The sequence below is a fragment of the Lepidochelys olivacea genome (genome assembly GCF_965140295.1).
Source record: "Lepidochelys olivacea isolate rLepOli2 genome assembly, chromosome: 3".
Lineage (NCBI taxonomy): Eukaryota > Metazoa > Chordata > Testudines > Cheloniidae > Lepidochelys > Lepidochelys olivacea.
Genome location: NC_140413.1, coordinates 72,130,561 through 72,146,343, shown reverse-complemented (window position 1 = coordinate 72,146,343; position 15,783 = coordinate 72,130,561). Strand labels below are relative to the sequence as shown.

The following is a 15,783-nucleotide window of genomic DNA, read 5'->3' as shown; positions in this document are numbered from 1 at the left end:
GATTTATTACTAATCTATCTTTCTTTCCCATATTCTCCAAATTTAAATCCAAACCAAGCTGTTCTAGCACAAAAAAACACATCTCGCTTTCCACAGCTTTTACGCTGAAAAGTTTTTAAAGGTGCATCAAAAAATTTATATTACTTATGTTAACACCTTTCTTTGTCCTCTTTGTCTCCCACAAGAGGGACTCCAAAATGCCATATACTGCTTTCCACATCCGCTCCTTTCCCTCTCGTGGAATTTCTTGGAAAACTGTTCCTCATATATACAAAGAAATAAAAAGAGAAGAAATTATTTGATCACCATTGGCCCTCGGGTGGCTGAAGCTTGTGCAGAGCTCACTGCAGAGGAGCTGCCATTTTTGTACATATACAACCATAACCAGCATCCCAGGTTATCACTGCCAATGCAGAATTGAACTCCAGATGTGGGAGTGGAATTCACAATGCCTTGGGTTAACACCCTTCAAATTATTGGAGGGGTTTCCAGCATTAATATTTCCATACAGCAAGCTCTGAAAGGTCCCCAAAGACATCGTCTTTGAAACATGCCTGGCCATACTGTCACACACTATGCATATGTGAGAGAGAACACCATATTTTGTCAAGGTTGCCTTTCCATTCCATGCGCCCTATCATATGAACGCAAAACATAAGCTTTCAGGCTGTGTACGCCAGGTATGCAAGAAAGAAATAAAGTTACTAATGCTAGGCCAAGAACAGTTACTTAAGCAACCTTCACTGGCTTTAGCATGTGTACATCAGGGTCTGTCATTATATGAGGACTCCACATATGGATGGACTACCGAATGTTACAGCACATGTAAGGTTTCAGAGTAACAGCCGTGTTAGTCTGTATTTGCAAAAAGAAAAGGAGTACTTGTGGCACCTTAGAGACTAACCAATTTATTTGAGCATGAGCTTTCGTGAGCTACAGCTCACTTCATCGATGAAGTGAGCTGTAGTTCACGAAAGCTCATGCTCAAATAAATTGGTTAGTCTCTAAGGTGCCACAAGTAAACCTTACATGTGCTAAAAGAAAAGGAGATCAGAATAGGAGCAGTTTAAATATATATAATCAGAACCCTTTTCAATTACAGACCTCAGCTATGCAGGACAAGGAGTAGCTGTCTCCTGGGTGGATTCTTCCCTGCATAGCAGAACGACACCAGGTCCTTTGTAGGACGGTTTTTTTCACTTATGGAGGATGAGGGAGGATTTGCTCTTAAGAGCAGGCAAGGCTATCCTAGACACAAGCCTAGGATGCTAGGCCCAAATACTGGTGAGGGTGAGACAGATTTTAAATGAGGAGCTGTGACTTGGCTGGACTCTGACTTCCTCTCTGTATTTGTTGCGTGTTACACAATGAAGCCCTGATTTGGTAATATAACTATTTCAATAATAAGCACAATAATCTTCATGTATTCATCATTTTTAGGGTACTTTTGAAAGTACCATTTGGAGGCTTGCTGTAGCCTCTGTGCTGTTCAGCGAAGTGGTCTTACTGCTGTTGGGTTGGAGCCCCCTTCGTGTAATGTGCACTTACTAGCTATTACAGACTGGGCTCTGGAGCAGCTGCTTGAACAAAACAGACCCTTCATCTGGGGAAGAGCTATTCTATTCAATTAACAGCTGTGCATAACACACAAAATTGAGTGAAGGTCAATTTGTTTCACTGTTTTCTTGTTTTTCACACCTTTCTGAATGGGCAGTGCCCTGGATGACCTCGTAACAGAACCCCCACTGGACCGTACTTCGCTTTGCTTTTAAAGTTAAACGAGCTCAGACGAGGAGTGCAGTGGCTTCAAACATCACAGTGCTACCCCTTCAGTTAAAATGTACTGTGGCTTTCATATATTATTCATCCCAAGATGCACTGTTATGCATCTTTAACATCACTATTTGCATTTGTGTTACCATTTGATTTAATGGCTACGGGCTGAAACGTGCACTAGGGGTTTTATCTCAGGTGAACAGTGTTGCTGAGCAGTGCTCTCCCGCAGTGTTCTTTAGAGGGTGAGCTTGCTTAGGAAAGTCTCCAAGTCTTTACCTCACCCTTTGACTGTCCCAATCTTCCCAGTTATAAATTCAGTGAGAATTACTGATGGCTGTGGGTTGAACCTCTCTAATCCGGCACTCCATGGTCTGGCAACATCCGTGGTCCAGCATAGGCGCCGACTTTGTGAGTGCTCCAGGGCTGGAGCACCTACGGGGAAAAATTAGTGGGTGTGGTGATCCACTGGTACCAAGCTCCCCCTGCCTCCCCATGCCTCTCATGCACCGGCGGCCCTGTACTTACCAACTCCTCCCTCCAACGCTTCCAGAGTGCCATGAATCAGCTGATTCATGGCGTTCAAGCTCTGGGACTGAGGGAGAGAAGCAGGGACAGGGCGCGCTTGGGGGAGGAGGCAGGGCGGGGGTGGAGCAGGGGAGGGAAGAGGCAGAGCGGAGGCTTGGGGGAAGGGGTGGAGTGGGGACTGGGCCTGGAGCGAAGGGAGGGGGTCAACCCCCCTGCAAGATGAGGGGTCAGTGCCTAAGCATGATTTTTAGTTAGCCAGATGTCCGCTTATCAGGGGTGGGCCCAAGTTTCCTGTGGTCAGGCAAAGTCCTGCCAGTCCTGGCTCTCAGTGTACTGTGCTGTATCCACCTCCAATTTACCCCTAAATACGTCTTCTAAGAGACCAGCAAGCAGTGGCAGTGGTGGTAATGCTGCTAATGGTAAGCACTTGTCAATATCAATACAGCAAAAGGTGGAAGTGTTGCAGAAATAGGAAAAGGGCACATCAGTACATGCCTTGTGTGAGTTTAACCATGTAAGGTCACCTATTTGAAGAATCAAAAGAAGCATATCCTTAAGTTTTTGCCAAAAGTGACAGTAAAAAAAGTATGAGTGTTTGTAAGACACTGAAGGAGGGGGAAAGCAGCGATTTAGATAGTCCGCTTATACATTGGTTCAAGCTTTGTAGGAACAAAGGTATTCGAATTTCAGGCGAGATGGTGATGGCACAAGCAAAGATATTCCACAGAGAACTTAACCTGCAGCATGAGTGTGACTATTTGCAAGGATGGCTTCAGAAATTTAAAAACAGACATGGCATTAGTCTACATCTCATGTGCAGTGAAAAAAGAAGTGCAGCTACGGAAGCTGCCGCTAAGTACGTTGATAAATTTGCACAGTTAGTTGCAAATGAGAAGTCATCCCCAGAGCAGGTATACAATGCCGATGAAACTGCTCTCTATTGGGATTGTATGCCTACACAAACGTTGGCTCGTGATGCAAAGGAGCCACCATCTGGTATGAAGGAGTCGAAGGACAGGGTTACTGTCCTTGGTTGTAGCGACGCTTCAGGCATGCAAAAATGCAAGCTCATGGTTATTGGGAAAAGTGTGAATCCAAGGACATTCAAAGGGGTGAAAATATTCCCGGTGATATACCGTGGCAACAAAAAGGGATGGAAAATGACTAATCTATGTCTCGAGTGGTTTGAGAAATAGTTTATACCAGAGGCAAGAGCCCATTGCACCATGGTAGGTCTGGATCCGAAGTGCAAAATTGCGCTGATTCTCGACAATTGCTCTGTCCACCCTAAAGCAGAGCTGCTTGTCAAAGATAATGTGGTGGGACTGTATTTACCCCCAAACTGTACCTCACAGATTCAGCCTTGTGATCAGGGTATCTTATGATCCCTGAAGTGTATGTACAGGTCCAAGTTTATGCACCAATTGCTAGTATTTCTTAATGATGGGAGCAGTTTGACAATATTTAGGAAAGAATTTAACCTCAAGGATATGATTTGGACACTAGCTAGAGCCTGGGAAAGAGTAACTCCATCTACTCTGAAGAATGGATGGCACAAATTGTTACCAGCACTAATGTTCGAGGACAGTCCTGCCGTCAATGACGAGTCCGAGTTCACTGGATTTGAAGTGTCTGAAAACCAACAAATTGTTATAGAGTTAATGGAGTATGCCAGCGGTATGTCCTATCCTGTAGTGCTTGAGCTGGCCAAGGATTTGGGAGAGGAAAATTTATTAGACTGGATGGAAGTTGACAAAGATGCACTAATTGCTAATCAAATGACAGATGGAGAAATTGTGCAAATGGTACAGCAGGGGAAAAACAAAGATAACAAGGAAGCCATTGATGGTGATGAAGATGATGAGGAGTACATCACAGAAAAAATTTCTATCGATAAATGCATACAGTTGGCAACAAATTTAATAGAAGGACTGGAGCAAAGACGTTTCATTTCTGAGCAAGAGATCGTGTCTCTCTACATGATACAAGAAAACCTCATTAAAGAAAAACCAAAATACATGAGACAAGCCCAGCTGGAAGATTGGTTAAAGTGGCGAAGAGGAGCGGGGAGCAGCACTCTACAGTCGGAAGTCCTGTTGCCTCCACTCATCTAACCCGGATATACCTACAGCTGAGACCCCAGATGTAACTTTAGTTAGCAGTTATTGTCACTTCACTTTGGAAGTGGAATTCAGAGATTATTTTAGATGAGCAAATGACAGATTTGCCTGTATTATTATCTATTTATTTTTCATATTATTTTATTCTTTTTGCTTTATCTACTTATTTCCTTGTGCCAATACAGTAAAATTGGGTAACAACACTAATGCTTTGTTCTGACGCGAGCTGGTAAGCCTTGGCTAGGCAGCATTGCAAGCATAGTTCAGTTTATTCACCTCAGCGGTGACATAAAAATAACAATTGATCCATAGGCACAGGAAGTAGGGGGCCCAGCTTGGCACCCTGCCTGTGGTCCCTGCTGCTGCCTGGGGTCCCGGCCACCGGCCCCCCGACCGGGGGCTCCAATGCTGGCCCCTCACCCGGGGTCCCAACCGCTGGCCGCTCTGCTGCAGCCCAGGGTCCCAGCTGCTGGCCCCACGTCCCAGCCACGCCCCTCTGCTATCGCCCGGGGTCCCAGCTCCCGGCCGCAAGGCCTCTGCTGCTGCCCAGGGTCCGGGCCGCTGAGCTTCACTCCCGGCCCTAGCCCTGGGCTCTGCAGCTGCCCCCAGCAGTGGTCTCAGCCGGGGGCAGTGAGGTGCTCAGAGAGGGATAAGACTCAGACAACAGGTGAGGGCATCTGCGGAGCCCTGCGGTCAGTGTCTAGGACTCCAGGTGACAGCAGAGGTGCCAGCGACTGGGACCTGGGGCCGGCGGCCGGGCTCAAAGCCTGGGGGTGCTGCAACACCCCCCGCATCCCTACTTCTTGCACCAATAGAGACCTGCTGGACTCTGCATTGACCTCCCGTGGTTTGGTAAATTCTCTGGTTCGGCATCGGTCAGGTCTCAAGAGTGCTGGACTAGAGAATTCAACCTGTACAACCATATGTGTACTAGGAAATACCCAGAGTTACTGCAGTATGGTACATTGGACAGGGCTTCTGGAGACATCAGTTCTGTTCTCAGCGCTGATGAACTGTTTGACCTTGGGCAATTTGCATTCATTCTGTGTGCCTTTGTTTCCCCCTTTCAGGCTTTTTTCTATTATTTCTCTTCAGGAGACACGCTGTCTTTTCCTACATATTTGTACAGTGCCTATCACAATGGGGCCCTGAGCTTATGTGGGGCCTCTAAGTGCTAATGTGGCATGAACAATAATTTTGTTGTTTTGCTTATCATTCACCACCACCATCATTGAAATGTGACTCATATTATTTTTTCAAACATGGCAAATTGTCTTTTTCCCATTTAGGACCACCACACATGCGAAATCTGAAATTTTAAAACAAAGCTACTTGTTACCGAGGCAAAGTATCAAAATATTGAGAGCTATAGGATCAAAAGCAAACTGGGGGTTAAACTGAAATCACCACCTCAACCTTAGCTACAGAGTAGCTGTTATAAAAGGATAATACTATATATACAGGTCTACGAATAGCATTAGCATTTCTTTGGCAAATGGTTATTTACAATTAATGAGAGACAAGTTGGGTGAGGCAATATCTCTCAGTGGACCAACTTTTGGTGCTGAAAAAGGTAAGATTTCCAGCTCCACAGACCTTGAAAATACCATCTAAAGATGTTAGTCATTTTTTCTCCATTAGATCAAAAATATATTTTTAATTATTTATCATTTAAAAAAAAGTAAATGTTGACAATTCTGAGAGATTGGGCCAAGGGGAAAAACAATCAATAGAAAATTTCCTGTCTTAGCTTAAAAGAACAGAAACTATCTCCGACTTAAAAATAAAATAAAATTTAGAAAGGAAAAAATAACAATAAGCTAATTTGTTTCTTTAATTCCATCAGAAAAAGAGGAGCATTGCCCTTTTTAATATAATGTATGATACCTTGAATGTATCCCTTTTTAAATTTCTTAAAACCTTTTTGTGTGTGATATTGGTGACAATTTGCTATTAAGACTTTGTGGTAGAATCAGTTGAAAGCACCTTTTTAAGGTTGTTAAGGAGTGCATTGCAGGAATAATGTTGCTCTGTATTTATGGGGTGCTTAAGTCAAAGGAATAGTAATTAAATGCCATCACATGGGCCTCTTATTAGAACTAAAGATGATGGAGATAGTAGTATGATACAATGAGTGTCTGATCCTGCTGCCTCTGGTATGCACTGCAGAAGAATAGAGATTTCACTTAGACTAGTAGCAGACATTCAAATCCTTTGAACTATAATAAGAAATGCACACTTACTTTAAATAACAAGTGACTGAGCATATAAATGTCTAGATCAAGCCATCAGGAAAAAAAATGTAAAGGGGTTTTCTGTTTGTTTTGTTGTTTCTGTCTGAAATCTCTATTTTCTTTTGGCATCTTTGCTTTGAAATGTTCCCTGCCGAGAGGGACAGACTGGATTCACAGTAGGCATCTGTGCCTTTCAAGTTGCTCTTTGCTCTGCAGAGGGCGGCATGCTGGAAGATGCAGTGTGTTTGTCCAGTGCTTTTCTCATCTTCTGTGGAACTTGACTAGCTAAGACAAGACAGGAAACTTATTATTTGGTCAGGTGGCTGGATCTTAATTGAGTGTGCTGGAATAATAGACCTAAGTTTAATGCATTAATATTTATTTATAGTTCATGTTTACAAAATAGTTTAGCGTCAGTGCTCTTCACCCTTGACCTGGAAATCTTTAGAATAATCTTGAAAGAGGATGAAAAAGACTAATTCCGCATTAAATTTGAACTCCTAGCATCATCTGAAAACTCAAGAAGTCAAGTTTATCCAAATGTTTGTTCCAAAATGCTCTGATGAATGCGTACTAAGGTGTTCTCGTTAGATGTTTGTTTTTTAGTGGTGCTATATTTGGCATAATCATATGTTACCCTGCAGTGATACAATCAATGAAAGAGAACATATATTTTCAAAACATAGGGCTAAATTCTCTTCTGAGGTAAATTAATGCAATTTTATTGAAGGCAAGCCAATCATTTGGCTTAGAACCCCTACATTTAAACAGGACAAACTCCAAAATATCATTATGATTATTGTCTTTTGGACCTGCTTTTTCTTTAGAAAATTAAAAAAAAATCAGAAGTAAATCTTCAGAGAATTTTTCATTTGTTTCCTCTGTAATGAACTAAATCAAGAGTGGATTTTATCAGTCCGAGTGAGGAAAATTTGACCTGTATAATTTATAGCAGGGTTGCATAGTGCTCATATATATTAAGTGGAATAGTATGGCTACTACACTACAATGCACCCGATATAAAGCCCACTGAAGTTCATCTGACTCTTTTTTTCATTGATTCTAGTGGGTTTTGAATGAGGCCCAGTGTTTTTAGACTGTGCCCATCACTGTGGTATCTGATCTCCAAAACTACATGTAAATATTTTAAGTATCAGTAACTCAATATCTGCTGTGAGACAACCTCCCCAATCAATGTGGATGTTACCAGAGCAAATGCTTTCTCTGTGGATTTATAAGGACTATTTAACTAGTTTTTCCCTGTGAAGATTTTAACACCTGATATTCAGCTTCACCCACAATAGATTTTTTACACACATAAGCAGGGCCTTAGAGGTTAAATTGTCTGTGCTGCGGTTGCCTGATTTATTGGAGAACAGAACTTGAATGAAGCTGTGCAATTGAAAGAGCCTGAGTTTCATTAGAAGTTTCCAGGGGAATTCTGTACTCTTGCATGTTTTCTGTTGACCATGGTTGCTATATTAGCAAGTGTGCCCCTGTAACCTTCTTCACTTAAGGTGGAATGGGGTCATAATCTGTTTACCATTGGTGGCATTTCCCTTTGTTTAGTATGATGCAGCCATCCTCCATTTGGAACATTCCATCAGGTTTGGGAGCAAGAAGGATTACTTAGAAAATAATCTGTTTAATAACTTGTGCAGGGTGATTCCCCCCTAGTAGTTAACTGAAGTAAAGATTAAAAATATATCCATTAATCACATTCAGGTAGGTTTATAAATGTTTTGCTCTGTAAGCCAGAAAACACAGTGTGGTTTGTTTAATGGCAAATAAATGGTGGTGATTGAAAATGTGTTTAAAAATCACAGTTTAATAGCTAGTACAATAAGCAAGCAAGCAAACAAACGTAACTTCACAATGGGCTAGTTTGTCCATAGCCCTTTAGTGGGTGCACACAGGTGGGAGTGGGGATCCAATGAGCCATTCCCCACTCTTTGTATCCCTGGAACAATTGTCCAGGACAGTCACAGACTGCACATGAGGGGGAATGTTCCTTTCGAGTGCTCCCTGAGCTGCTTGCCCAGATAGAGTGGAAGGGGTGGGAAGGGAAAGCTAGAAGGACCAGGATCCGTTTCTTACTGGCGTAAGGTGCTTTTTGGGCACCCTGGTGAAAGCAGGCTGCTTAATCCAAAAGAATGGGGTAGAATGCACATTTTCTCTGTGTACTAAGAAACCCTTGGAGGGATTGTGCCTCTCCTTGAGGGGTGTAGCTAAATACCACCAAATGGACCACAGTGTACCTATAACACAAGTCCTGGTACTGATTGCAGCTGTGATTTTCATTCTATTCTATTAAAACTTTCAATGTATTTTGACTTTTGCTGAGTTAACTTACCCAGGGGGTCATCTGTTGCGGTTCAGTGATGAGACAGAACACAGCTTTATGCAAGCAAACAGGCTGGTCAGCGGAGATGGGCTGTTCTGCCCCCCCTGCCTTCCACCTTCTCCTTTTATTATATTTCTCCCCCTAAGCATTACACACTGCTACACAAAGGAATGTATGACGTTGATTCATATGCTTAGTTACCATCCTCTATCTACTACAATCCTGGTTCTCAGGCCTTGAGCCCAGGCTAAAGAAACCTCCCACAGTTGCTGTCCAAACAATCAAGTTCTCAGGGTTCATATCTAGCCCTTGTCCTTGGATAGAGCAATGTGTGCATTGCTCCTAGGAAACAGTCAGGGTGTGCCCCGCCTGCTTCCAGGTGGAATAGCTAGACATTAACCCTTCAGTCATCATGCCTTTAGATACACACTTCTGAGGCCAGATGCTTAGCTGGAGCTGTGCTGATTATACCAGCTGAGGTTCTGGTCCAGTTCTCATTGATTTCTGTGTGTCTGAGTGGAGAATTGAGTCCTAGCTGTCATATTTCTTTCGTCTTCACCGTCAAAATACTTTGCCGCCAGCTGCTGGTCCAATTGTAGTGTATGTTTGCATTGCAGCTTATGCCACAAAATCAAGTTAATAGCACACGATGAAGAATAATATATATTTATCATGATGGAGTTGAGCACAATGCCTTGCTTTTGCTGAAGTAATTTGCTGTGGAAGTGTACACTCTACATATAACTGAAATGGAAAAGAAAGCAGGCCAGATGCACATGCAAATGTATATCTTAGTTTTTCTTCTTCTCCCTTAGCATGTGGCCGAGGATTCTACAAATCATCTTCCCAAGATCTACAGTGCTCTCGCTGTCCTACTCACAGTTTCTCTGACAAGGAAGGATCTTCCCGATGTGATTGTGATGATAGCTATTATAGAGCGCCTTCTGATCCACCATATGTTGCGTGCACAAGTGAGTCAGTCATGAATTTAATAGTGAAGGACGTTGCTTAACCAACTGGGTACAGCCATTTGTAGTTTGTTCTCACTAGTCCTTACTATTGGTCTTCAGCATGTTTGCAAAGTAATAAATAAAACTGATAAATTAAATTGAACTGCAATGGGAAAATGTACACTGAATATAGAATCAACATAAATATAATTTCATGTTTGCCCGATGTAACCTTGGGAAAGAGAAGTTACTGGGTAAATACATAACTAGACATAACAGAAAGAATGCAAGCATGGTTTTCCTATAGTCTTAAAATTGTCACAGGCTGTATGCCTAATATGATACTACACAAAAATGAATTGAATGCAAAATGAAAAGTAACCTGTGTGGATTTGGACTTTGATTAAAATGTAATGGGATCTAGCTTAACATTCCATCTGCAAATAGACTAACCTACACAGGTTGGTGGTTCAAGTAATGAAAGTCTCCAAAATCCAAAGCTGTACCCAAATACTGTTGTAAATCATATCAGATCTGATTAAGGACTGTCTAAATGCATTCTGTGCTGTTTGTTTAAAAGGGAAAAAAAATCCCCATACTAAAAATGTTGTAAGAGTAAACTTCTGAGGTGTGTTAACTGATCCTTTTAGTTGCACAGAAGAAAAACTGCTAAAGTCAGTTGCAGTAAATACACAGACAATTGTTATCCTGATTCCTTAATGGGAAATAAATAAAGCTTTTTGCCAAGTGAGGTCAAGGAGGCTTTTATGTAGCTTGTAGTAAATATAATGAAATGTTTATGTGAAGAAAAATGCTTCATCTAGTTTGAGCGTCAGTAATTAAAACACTAGGTAAATGTTCCTCACTGATTTCATGTATTTACATTGTCCTTTTTATGTGTTTTACAAAGGACCTCCATCTGCACCACAGAACCTCATCTTCAATATCAACCAGACTACTGTGAGTTTGGAATGGAGCCCTCCTGCCGACAATGGGGGAAGAAATGATGTGACCTACCGAATTTTGTGCAAGAGGTGCAGCTGGGAGCAGGGTGAATGTGTTCCCTGTGGGAGTAACATTGGATATATGCCCCAGCAAACTGGATTAGTAGAAAACTACGTTACTGTCCTGGACCTCCTGGCTCATGCTAATTACACTTTTGAAGTGGAAGCGGTAAATGGCGTATCTGACTTGAGCCGTTCCCAGAGGCTCTTTGCAGCTGTCAGTATTACCACTGGTCAAGCAGGTAAGTTTTTATGACTCACTGTGAGAGCAAGACAGACTGTGAACCTGCAAAATGCGGATGCAGTTTTTCAGGTTTATGTTTGATGGATTCTATCTCATGAATCTTTTCGTTTTGCCACTTAATTAGCATATGTTTATGCTATATCATGATAACCTGCTACCTTTTCTTGGCATGATAATTGTTTTTGGCAAATAGTTTCACAGAATGTATTTATCTTCATCCTTTTATATAGGTTCTCTTGCGTCTGTACAAAAATTCTGTCTCCTACTTACTACGGCATTGGTGCTACAAGGAGCTGAAGAAAAAATACAGTGTGAAGGTTCTTCTGTACAGGCTCCCTTTCTGAGTATTTTAAACCTGTATTAGAATGTTGTGTGCCTGGAAGATGACTTGGGTATCTGACACTGTTTTCAGCATTCATGTCTTCTTCCCTCAGGATTACACTTCCAATTTATTTAATGTGTCCAGATATTTGATGATTAAATTCAGCGAGAATGTGACAATTATTCTTTGTTTCTTATATTTATCATAATCTGACAGGTGAAATGTCAGGGAAAATAAAATCAAACTAACATATCGCCCATAGTGGGAAAACGTTTCAGTTTTCCGCATGTGGAGTGAAAAAAACTTGGAAATCTCATATCAGGATAGTGAAATGGTAAATTGCTTGTTGATAAAAAAATGGTCTTATGACTCTACTGTATTTTGCTTTGTGGCATGATCTTGGGAGAGTGTAGTAACCCTGCTAGGAAACTAACCACCTGAGGTTTAAGCAGAAGTCTTAACCCATGCAGTAATTACATTTGCTAGGTTTCTGAAGGAATTCTAAGTGGCAAATAGGAAATGAATGTGTATAGACTGGTTTAAGAAATATTGTTAAGTAATGTTTTAAAGTATTTCTCGTAATTTATATGTCTTTTTAGCACTTTTTATTGATCATCATAATCTGGATTTTTTTAATGCAGATATTTATTCTTTTCTGTGGAAGCAAGCATTCACTATACCAGTGCATTTAATCATAGTCTACCCACTTTGGTCTCCATAGTGAATTGAATTCAAAGGCTGTGTGTGTGTGTAGGGGGGGTGGTCTGTGGCGATAAGTAAGAAAAACAGCCTTGAAAATGTAAAATGATTACTATCTTTTCAATAAAAAGGGGCTATACTTTTTTCTAATGCTGAGATTGTCTGTGACATTTCTAGGTTCTGTGGATCACAGTCCTCAAATTTAGGCTTTGTCAGGTTCAAGTATTTCCACACTGATCTGCCAATATACCTAAGTTCTTGCCTATAGGAAATCTCTGTTTCCATGTTTCTTCAGCCTTTGGCCTTTCAGTTGGGATTACGAATGTAGACTAATTACTGTCCAAAAGTTACCCCACTTTGCTGCCTTTAAATCACTTGCTTATGTTTTTTTTAAGTTGCCACCAATTTAATTAAATGGCTGTCTCATTTCAAGCAAACAGATGGTCGGTGTTCAGGACTGGATATACATCTATTCTGAGCTATCCTATGGTGAAGAGAATTAGAATCCTCTGGTATTTAGCTGGCCAAATGGACTTCCATTATATGTACCTTGGTGATCCAGTCGCACACCAAATATATAAGAGGAAGTGTGGTCCAGTGGCTGAATTCATAGCTGAGATGGAAAAGACCTATTAGGTCATCTGTTCTATCTGTCTGCCAACATAGGATCGTTCCTAGTACATTTTCTAGTATTTTCATAGTCATGGATTTATAGATTTTAAGGCCAGAGGGGATCATTATGATGATCTAGTCTGATATCCTATGTAACACAGGCTATAGAATTACTCCAAGTGATTCCTGCATCGAGCCCATAACATCTACGATAAATTCTGTAGCTCATCCAGAAAGACATCCGGTCTTAATTTTAAAGCATGTAAGTAGCAGAAAATCCACCATGTCTCTAGGTAAATTTTTTAAGAGCTCAGGAGTTGAGAGTCCTGGATTCTGTTTTTAGCATGCTTGCTCTCTATGGCTTGTTGTGTGATCTTGAGCAAGTCACTTAGGCCAACATTTTCAAGTGCCCACTAATTTTGAAAGCTCAAATTATGGCACAAAGACCCTGATTTCAATGAAGTTTTGGATGCTAATCACTTCTGAAAATCAGGAGCTAGATATCTCTGGTTGGGCAATCAAATAGTGACACATCATGGATCTGGTTTTGAAAATTTCGTGTTCAACCTCTGCACTGCAGTTGTCCCGTCTGTAAAATGGAAACAATACATGCCCATCTTTTAAAAATCACTTTGAGATTTTCTGATTAAAAGTGCTAAATAAATGTAAAGTATTTTTTCTGTTTCAACTACAGAAAACCTTTTAAAGAAAAGACTAGCTTCCTTCGTACATTTTTCAAGGACAATTATATTCACAAAAAAGGAATATTCTCATTTACGTTATTTTATAGCAAAATGTTTTGCTGCATAATGCTGATTTCTTTGGTTAAATGAGGGGGGAATATTTTATATGGAACAGATTGATTATTATAATTGAAAATGGAGAGACTGGTTACACAAAGGAGAGTGTAATGCATCTGTGCTCCTGTTTTATTTTTACCATGGAGAGAAGACAAATATTAGATTTATTTGTAGCCAAGTAAACTAGAATTCATGCAGCTCTCATTTGTGACTGTGACTCTTCTATACTACTTGCAAAAAATATTCTTTTTGTATGCCTGTATTGGTTTTTGTTTGTGTGAATGTGTGTATGACTAAACCCTTTGAACTTCCTATTGTGTTGTCACGTTAGGTGGCTATATGTAATAACTGGGCATACCACATGCATGGAAACTTGCAGTAAGATTTGCCTTTTTTGTGACTGGATCCCTGGGGCTATCTTCCCAAAATTCAGATAATTGTGTAATGATAGTGTGACATTATTTATACAAGAATGGGCTTACAGAATACTTTCTGCTCATTAATCGGCTTTTATTCTCCCACGTATAACAGGATCCTAATCGGACAAAGAGATCATGTCAGGGAGGGGGATGCCAAGTTGGCTAGATGTTTAAGATCAAATTATTTGTTTTTGTGAAATAAATATTAGTGGAGGAGGTATGTAAGTGGATAAATGGCAGCGTCACAGTGCTCGCAATGTGTATGTGTGACGCACAGCTGTTGGATCTTGTGTTTAAAAGCTGTGTGGTGGATAACAGCAGATGCTATGTGACGTCGTTATAGGCTGTATCCACAGCCATGCAGCCTACTTTACAAAAACAAAAAAAGAACATAGTCAGAAGTGGAAATGCAACAATTATGTGAGCCCACAGGTATGAGCTAGCAATTTCCAAAGAACATGAATCTAAATTGAGGTTTACTGGTATGAAATGTGCAAAATAAACTCTGATCCTGCAAGTTGATCTATGCACACCCCAGCAGCCACCAGTCTTGTAGGATCTTGTAGATTATACTCCTGTATAAGTCCCAGACACAGTGGATGAGTGCATTGGCGAGGGAGGCAAAGGAGTGGTGCACTACCCACCTTGTGGGGCCTGTAAGAAAGTTGTTCATGGAGGGTGAAATTCACCTATGTTTTTCATAGGGGCCACACAAGGCTTATGCACCATTTAAGACTCCATTAAATCCTCAAAATGGGGCTGAAATGGTGCCTGGACCTCATGTCATCTGTCTGCACGCAGGCACATTTCAACTTGATTCAGCACGGAACACAGGGAGACCAGAGGAGTTGAGAGAAGAAGCAACTATTGTAGCTTTTTGGGGTCATCCCTCAAAAGTACCCTTATGGAGAACCACTGTAGGTCCTAAATGAATGGCCTATTAGTAATTACAGTAATATACAGTATAGTCGTATATAAGATTGAAAATGTTACAAAATCAAAAGCGTTTATAATAGGTCAAATATATGACCTATTGGTAATTTGGTAACTATGTATTGCTAATTTGCGTATAGCCCTCAATTTCTTTTGCAAAATACATCAATAATTAATTTTTTTATATGTAAATGTATGCCAGTTAACTAGAATTGATACTGATACAGAATATTGGACCAAAATTTAGTTGCCTGATTCCTGCAGACAATCCCACTGAAATCCATACAACCCTCTTTTCACTGTTGAAATGCTGTTTGGATCCAGGAGGAGACTTGCATTCAACAGCGTGGTGCCACTGAGGTCTTTGTGAGTGCACTTGGGAATGCATTTGTTCAGATGTAAGTTTCAGTAGGGTTGGTGAGCTTCTTTGTCTTACACCATCCTCTTAGTCCCTTTATGACTTCCTGGACCACAGTTGGTCTTGGGTTAGTGAGAAATTCACCTTTTTGCACACCTGGAATATCTTCTTTCTGACTGATCACAACTCCGATTTCCTACTCTCCCCACCTAGCACCCACAAGACTACAAGGAGTTAGACTCCTTTTGTGCAAACTTGATATTTATCAGGTGTGCAACTTAGGTTACTTTGGCACTTAGGCCCCAATATTTACATCACTGATAATTCTATCCCATATAATTGGAGTTGTCATTTAAGGGAATTATATATTTAAGCAGTCATCACATTTTTTACCAATGTGTATCATTACCAGTGTGTTTTAAAATTGGCTTATTCTGCATTCT

At 40.9% G+C, this 15,783-nt stretch overlaps 1 protein-coding gene across 7 annotated transcripts in view; it reads left to right on the top strand.

Moving 5' to 3' along the window:
* Positions 1–15,783, top strand: part of EPHA7 (EPH receptor A7) — a 171,816-nt gene that overhangs the window by 55,795 nt on the left and 100,238 nt on the right. For 6 of the 7 annotated variants that reach the window (XM_084623866.1, XM_084623865.1, XM_084623868.1 and 3 more), the window contains exons 4-5: positions 9,815–9,970; positions 10,860–11,195. In XM_084623866.1, coding sequence (XP_084479992.1) covers positions 9,815–9,970; positions 10,860–11,195 — 492 coding nt within the window. Of the gene's footprint in view, positions 1–9,814; positions 9,971–10,859; positions 11,196–11,427; positions 12,369–15,783 lie in introns of those variants that run through there. The other variant, XM_084623867.1, reaches the window with a different exon arrangement.